A 7,604-nucleotide genomic window follows, 5' to 3' on the forward strand; every position below is an offset into this window, starting at 1 on the left:
AAGGAGCTGGGGACCCTCCTCCTGGGGTTTAGGGTTGGTGATGTGCTGGGGCTGCCTTTTGGGCCCCTCCACTGGGCTCAGTGACATGCTGGGCCTGTGTTTTGGCAATAGCAGGACACAGAGGTTTGGTTTAGGGCTGAGCTGGATCTGAAGGTCTTTTATTTCCACACTGAGCATTGTAAACAGTGTGTAAAGCAAAGCCAGAACATCACACCAGGAAGCCCATGAAGTGTGTGCCAGCCCAGCACTGCGTGCAGTGGGAGTGGAATGCTCGTTTCCCCTGAGCCATCCTGTTTATGCTGGGAAGCAGAGAGCTGGTGGGGGCTGAAAGTTAATGTGTTGTGATTGAGAGGTATCAAAACTCACTGTTTTGTGTGGGTAGAGGCTGCAGTGCAGCTGGTTAGAGGGACTGGTGGGGGTTCAGTGAGGTGTTGTGCTGAACACTAAGAGCCACTGAGCACAGGAAAGGATGATTGTGGTGGTGATTTGCATTTTAGGGCTGGAGTCTACTAAATCACTATTTTTAGCAAGCTGTTTCCTACAGCACATCTCATATTTGCCACTGTCAAACTGACCCAGTCGGGAGGTTTTACATGGGCTTTTCTTTCCATGATCCACTGTTGCTTGATGAGTCTTCGAGCCTTTGCACACAACATTTGTCACCTTTAAAAAGGGCAGGTAAAAGAGGGAAGCAGGAAGGGGGCTTCTGTGTGCGGCACGTAGGGTCAGGGGGAAGTGGGAAAGGGCTGGTGTCACCCTGGTTTAAAGGGCTGGGTAGCAAAGGGTGATCCAGGAAACCTTTCTGGGAAGGGAATGCACTGACTGGGAATGTTTTCTCTCTTGTCAGTGGGAGTCGGTCTTCAAAAACATTTAAACCCAAGAAGAACATCCCCGAAGGCTCCCATCAGTACGAGCTCCTGAAACATGCAGAAGCCACGCTGGGGAGTGGTAACCTCAGACAAGCAGTTATGCTGCCAGAGGGCGAGGACCTTAATGAGTGGATTGCTGTTAATAGTAAGTGCTACAAAACAGGGATGCACCCGCACGTGGAGGTGGATGGGAAACACAAAAATCTCTGGGGTTTAGCCTCAGAAGCAGCTTGAAATTCCCTGAATGATGTTCTTCCCCCAGGCATGCTCTGTTTAGGTGACTGAGTTAAGAGAAAAGGAAAGGTGAAAAAGTGAGGTGCAAACCTGCCCCATTGTGGGTTTGGGTTGGGGTTTTTCTGAGTTCAGACTTGTCAAGGGGATGAGGTGTGTGAATGGTTACTTTTATACTGGGCAGAAACCCTCCAGTGTCACTCTTTGGAATTAGGAATTGCTGTTGTCATCTGTGAAAGCAGTGGCAGCAGATAATCCAGAGGAAAAATGGAATCATGTTCTCCACTGAACTCTGGGTTTGTGGAGTTTCTTCTTTGTTTTCTAACTAAGAACACTGGGGCTGTTCAGCCTGGAGAAGAGAAGCTGCGTGGAGACCTCAGAGCAGCTTCCAGTGTCTGAAGGGGCTACAAGGATGCTGGGGAGGGACTGTTGATCAGGGACTATAGGGATAGGACAAGGGGTGATGGGTTCAAACTAGAACAGGGGACATTTGGGTTGGATATAAGGAAGAAATTCTTCCCTGTGAGGGTGCTGAGGCGCTGGCACAGGGTGCCCAGAGAAGCTGTGGCTGCCCCATCCCTGGCAGTGTTCAAGGCCAGGTTGGACACAGGGGCTTGGAGCAACCTGCTCTAGTGGAAGGTGTCCCTGCCTGTGGCAGGGGGTTGGAAATAGATGAGTTTAAGGTCCCTTCCAACCCAAACCATCCTGTGATTCTATGATTCTAGTTTCCTTTTAGTTTTGCTGCGTGCATAGTGTAAAAAGCCAGATACTACACATTTATTTTGCTTTTAGCAGCTGCTGTCTCTGGCCTTGAACATTGTTTCTTTGGAGGTTAGAGGAGGAAAAAGTAGTTTTTGAAATGGAAGACAGTAAGTCAGACCACAAGTATTCAGCCTAAGGAAGATCTCTCCCATATTCTCAAAATCAGTCAGGTTTTTGAGGTACTGTAAAGGTGTCTGGAACCTAAAGCAGTTCAAGGTATGTCAGGCTCAGCGGAGTTTTGTGCCACACAAATCAGTTAGTGATGGCAGCCAGACGGTGAATAAGTGACAGAGCAATTCCAAATCCTAGATGGTCCAAATGTCTTGGAAGTCATCAGTGATGTGACATCGTACAGAAGGAGGGTGTTTTCTTTTGCTGAGAGTTCTCTGGGCCCGTGACAGTGATCCTCAGAGGCTGTGCTGGCTGCAGGAGGGTGATCCAGCACTGCGTCCACTTTGTGTCACACCCGGAGTAAACTTGATGCGTTTCCTTTCCAGCGGTGGATTTCTTCAACCAAATCAACATGCTGTATGGGACCATCACAGAGTTCTGCACGGAGGCAAGCTGCCCAGTCATGTCTGCAGGACCAAGGTGAGGTGCTTCCTGTGCTCTGTGGCTGCAGGTTCTATGCAGGGAAGTGGGTGGGTGCATGGGTCACTTGAGCATGTGCAGAAAGAAGCTAAAAAGAGGATGGGACATGTCCAGATCAGGTCAAGGTGCAGCACTGTGCTTTCCTGGAGTCATTTACCCATACATGAAGCCATGCTGTCTGTTGGGGAGGCTGTGTGTAGCCATCAGTCAGTATCTGTCCAGGGGAACCATGCATGAGGATCTTTTTAATCCCTTGTTGATCGGGTTCCTGCATTTAGAAGCTGAAAAGGTTGGTTTTTGAAACGGCTTTTCTTAAAGAAAACGTGAGATCTGACTTGACTGGAAGAGTCTGGTCTCACTGTCAAAGACTCAAGTAACCTGCCAGAGTCTCTCACAGATGTGCTCTAAGAGAGACATCTGTGTGCTCACAGAGTGCTGGTGCTCTGAGAGGCCATAATGTGGTTTTTCTAAGCACAAGTGATTCTAAAACCAGGAAGGGCTTATAGAGACAGGTACGTGTGGTAGGGACGAGCCAGGTGTCTTTTGGGTCTTCCCTATGCTGCAGCAAGGCTGGTATCATTTGCCTTGTTGTGTCAGCCTGTCACATCCTGCCCTGCTTTTCTACCCACAAGTATCTAGATTGCAAGTTCCTGTTTCTATACTGGGGGACGTTTCCTGTAATAGTTTCCTGTTTAAATGGCTCTGTCTGTTTTTACTTGTTGCTGGTCAAAAGGCAACAGACAAAGCATGGAGAGGGGGGTGGAGGTTCCCTGCTTTGGAGGGATTTTGCAGAAGATCTCGGAGAAAGTGGGTTGTGCCATAGTCAACATCAGGCCTTGTTTGGAGGAGCCGTAGGATTGATAACCACGTATGCTGATTTGAACTGGTGGCTTCCAAAGGCCTTTGGCTTTTGGGGAGGGTCTCTTGGAGATCTCATCCACCTCATGTGAAGGGAGAAGGAGCAGCAAATTCCTGGAGGCTGTCTGAAAGCCATCAGTGAATTAATTCAAATGGTGGGCAACAGCCCCGATGCTTCCTCTTTGGCCAGTTTTTGTCTTGTTTTAAGGAAATGTTGATGGAGAAGGTTGCCACAAAGTAGACATTCACTTTTGAGGGTTAAACCCCCAAGGGTGGCCACAATAGGGGTGTTAACTGGTGCTGTGCTTGAGAAACTCAAAGTGCTACTCTTGTTGCTTCTGAGGAGTACGAGTATTGTTATGTTGCTCCTTACTGGGATAAGGAGGAAGCTGCAGGGCCTAAAAACGCAGCTGTATTTCTCCTTGAGCAGAGAATTGATTTTCCTTCCCTCTCCCCACAGGTATGAGTACCACTGGGCAGATGGCACCAACATCAAGAAGCCCATCAAGTGCTCGGCCCCGAAGTACATCGATTACTTGATGACGTGGGTGCAGGACCAGCTGGATGATGAAACCCTCTTCCCCTCCAAGATAGGTAAGTGTGGCCTCACTGCTGCAATGTTTGGCTTTGGTTTTCCTGACCCAACTGAGGGACTTAGCTGTGCTTGTTGAGGTGCTGGAGCAAGTCCAGAGAAAGGCAATGGAGCTGGTGCAGGGCCTGGAGCACAAGTGTGATGGGGAAGGGCTGAGGGACCTGGGGGTTTAGTGTGGAGAAGAGAAGGCTCAGGGGGGACCTTACTGCTCTTTCCAACTGCTTGACAGGAGGATGGAGCCAGGAGGGGGCTGGTCTCTTCTCCCAAGGAGCAAGGGATGGGACAAGAGGAAATGGCCTCAAGCTCCCCCAGCTTAGATGGAGCTGAGGAACAATTCCTTGCCCAGAGGGTGCTCAGGCATTGGAACAGGCTGCCCAGGGCAGGGCTGGAGTCACCGTCCCTGCAAGTGTTCACAGCCTGTGTAGCCGAGGCCTCAGTTGGCCTTGGCAGTGCTGGGGAACGGTTGGACTTGATCTTAAAGCTCTTTTCCAACCTGGCTGATTCCATGATTCAGGGGTCCCTTTTCCCAAGAACTTCATGTCAGTGGCCAAGACGATCCTGAAGCGGCTGTTCCGCGTGTATGCCCACATCTACCACCAGCACTTCGACTCCGTCATGCGGCTGCAGGAGGAGGCCCACCTCAACACCTCCTTCAAGCACTTTATCTTCTTTGTGCAGGTGAGTTGTGAAACAGTGAAACCTTTGGGGTCTGTCATTCCCCATCTGCTTTTAAGGGGAGTTGGATTTCAACACCTCTTCGCTCTTCAAAGATCTGTGGTGTACACTGGATGAGCCACTCAGCTCCCACCCTCTGTGCCATTGGAACCATGCAGCTGCAGCAACATAGGTCTGTGGGTTTTATTTTTAGGGTATTTCTGCAGGAAGTGTGGTCAGGGTGGCTGTTAATGCTTGAGTTTCCCTCTCAGGTTTTAGTTGTCAGCCTGCAGCAAAAGCAGCCAGGCTCAGAGGAGAACTTGGTGGATTTTTAGCTCCAAGAATCAACTGAGAAATGGTGGGGACACCTTTTTTTCCTTGCCAGTATTTCAACAACCTGTTCCATGAGACTGCACGTGTGACTTGGGCTGAGCAGCTTGGAGACAGATGTTCTGTTGCCCTGAAATGCCTGGATTTCTCTGCAGAGAAACGAGAGGCTGGTTTGATGGTTCTTCTGGGCACTGGCACACACTGACACAGCAGCTTCCCACCACACAGACTGGGATGTGTTTTCCAGCAGCGCTTTGAGCGATGCCTTTAACTTTTGTGTTGCTTTTCCCCTGCCAGGAATTCAACTTGATTGACAGGCGGGAGCTGGCTCCTCTGCAGGAACTGATTGAGAAGCTGGGCTCCAAGGACAGATAGACTTTCCCAGAGAGGACTCTTTTTGGCTGCTCCTTTCTGCTTTATACTCCAGTCACTTCCACGCTTCTGCTGTGCAGCCCCAGCCTCTGCAGCCCACTTGGTTCTCCAGGCTGTGTGTGCTCAAGCCCAGCAAGGACTGTGCTCTGGTTGAAGATGGGACCTGGACTCTGAGCAGATTTGGCTCCCCACAGGCGTGGGGTGAAGCTCCAAGTGCTGCTCAACTGCTTTCTCCTCCCAGAGGTAAAGTCTTCCTCTGTGCCTAAGCCCGGAGTGGCTCAGCTTATTTTTGGAAGTGCTTATTTTTGCAGAAGAGGTGCACTTTGGCCCAGAGCCTTCACCTCCCCTTTGGCAGCAGCGTTGGGGAGAAGGAAGAGAAGTGCCTGGCCCTGGGCTGAAGGTGTTCACACAGTGGGGGGCTGAGGGAGGGACCCCACAGTGTGGCAAGGCAATAATAAAGTTTCTCCTTCCTGCTCTTCTTTCAGAGGAAGAGGGGGTGCCTCCTCCTCTTCCTTCTTGCTCTTGAACCCCCCAGCCCCCATGCACAGGTGCCTTGACTGAAAACACGGCCCATGGGGATGTTTGGAAGGAGGCAGCACAAAACAGCACAGAGAATGTCTGGAAGGAGGCAGCACCTTTATTGCTCAAGGTTTGGGGGTGGAAGTGAAGATGCGCAGTCCATGCATGCTCTTGATCTCCTCACTTAGTGCCTGCAATGACACAAGCACCACGCTGAGGGGGAGCAGCAGCTCTGAGTGTCTAGTGCTTGTGCACAGTGCAAGGGGAGAGTATTACACTACTATTAGAATGCTCTGTGTGCACACACTGCCCAAGTGCTCTCTGGTGTATGTGAGTACAAGCACTGCACACCAGGTACACCACTGCTGCTCTTACTACTCTAAACAGCAACCAAGCGCTCCACAGCCTGTTACAGGCACTGTGCACAGCCCTTTACTTAACACCAACACTTGTGTACACACACTTCAGAGCACCACAACATGCTGTGAGCAGCAGGCCCAGGTGTAAGGGTTACACACAGTGTAGCACCCTTACTTAAGGGGGTTACACACAGTGCAGCACTATTATTTAAGGATTGTGGTGGTTATTGATGTCTAAAGAAAGGAAGAGCTGCAAAGTCCTACACACAGTATGTGTTACGTGCTGTGCACTCACAATGAGTAGTAACCTCACACCACAACACTAACAAGGACGTGCTTTGCACACGAGTGCCCCACCACCTATCTGTGAGGGGAGAAAAGGAAGGACTCCTATTTGTGTCACTGTTTGTGACTCTCAGCACTTGTGCACATACGTGTGCCCAGCTGTATGCACACACGCTGGTGTAGCTGTGAGGGAATGGCTACGTTGGGTGTTACTGGGGGAGGTAAATAAAGGGGCTCAGCTCTGGACAATCAGTGCCTGCAGGCACAGCCCTGCAGCCTCAGACTACCTGTGACACTTGGAGTTGTACACTTAAGTGTGCTCCAGTGCACAGCCACACTGTTTTTACTGGGAGGGAAGGGGAAAAAGGGCTACTTACTGGGAGTGGAAAAGGAAGGGTGATGCTGTAAGCCACCATCAGGCACAGCATGTCACAGGTAGCACTGTGCGTGCGTGTACACAGTGCTTTAGTGCAGCACTGACTGTGCACACACATGCAGAGTGTCCTGCTTCAAATGCTGCATACACTGGTTTTACTGGGAGGGCAGAGCCAGGCTGCTCTTTCTTGCTGGGAGGGCAGAGCCAGGCTGCTCTTTCTTACTGGGAGGGCAGAGCCAGGCTGCTCTTTCTTACTGGGAGGGCAGAGCCAGGCTGCTCTTTCTTACTGGGAAGGCAGGGCCAGGCTGCTCTTTCTTACTGGGAAGGCAGAGCCAGGCTGCTCTTTCTTACTGGGAGGGCAGAGCCAGGCTGCTCTTTCTTACCGGGAGGGCAGAGCCAGGCTGCTCTTTCTTACTGGGAGGGCAGAGCCAGGCTGCTCTTTCTTACTGGGAGGGCAGAGCCAGGCTGCTCTTTCTTGCTGGGAGGGCAGAGCCAGGCTGCTCTTTCTTACTGGGAGGGCACACAGCAGTTGTGCTGTGCACATGTAATCAGTGGTGCTGAACCAAAGCACTGCGGTGCCTGCCTGCGGGCAGCACATCAGCAGTAAGTGCCCAAGCGCCCCCCCTCACCTCGTTCACCATCTGGTGCTGCTGCACCGTTCGCTTCTCCCTGAACTCCTCCGACTCGATGTGAATCTCATACATGGCACCGCAGCCTCCTGCAACCACAGAACAGCAGCAAATGAGGGTCCTTTGTGCCCCCCCCCCTCCATGTCCCTGCTCCTTTTGAGGTGTCCCCCCCACCCC

At 51.3% G+C, this 7,604-nt stretch overlaps 2 protein-coding genes across 2 annotated transcripts; one reads left to right on the forward strand and one right to left on the reverse strand.

Annotated features, from left to right (window-relative positions):
* Positions 1–810: 810 nt before the first annotated feature.
* MOB1A (MOB kinase activator 1A) lies at positions 811–5,305 on the forward strand (the record flags this gene model as incomplete). The annotated part of the gene is made up of 5 exons (XM_010019665.1): positions 811–1,014; positions 2,360–2,453; positions 3,772–3,905; positions 4,418–4,581; positions 5,185–5,305. Coding segments are annotated over 5 exons (674 nt in total), but the record flags the coding sequence as incomplete, so codon positions are not given.
* A 598-nt stretch (positions 5,306–5,903) lies between these two features.
* On the reverse strand, positions 5,904–7,516 carry BOLA3 (bolA family member 3; the record flags this gene model as incomplete). The annotated part of the gene is made up of 2 exons (XM_010019666.1): positions 5,904–5,969; positions 7,428–7,516. Coding segments are annotated over 2 exons (155 nt in total), but the record flags the coding sequence as incomplete, so codon positions are not given.
* Between the last annotated feature and the right edge of the window lie 88 nt (positions 7,517–7,604).

This window comes from Nestor notabilis, unplaced genomic scaffold (assembly GCF_000696875.1).
Source record: "Nestor notabilis isolate BGI_N333 unplaced genomic scaffold, ASM69687v1 scaffold22398, whole genome shotgun sequence".
Classification (NCBI taxonomy): domain Eukaryota; kingdom Metazoa; phylum Chordata; class Aves; order Psittaciformes; family Psittacidae; genus Nestor; species Nestor notabilis.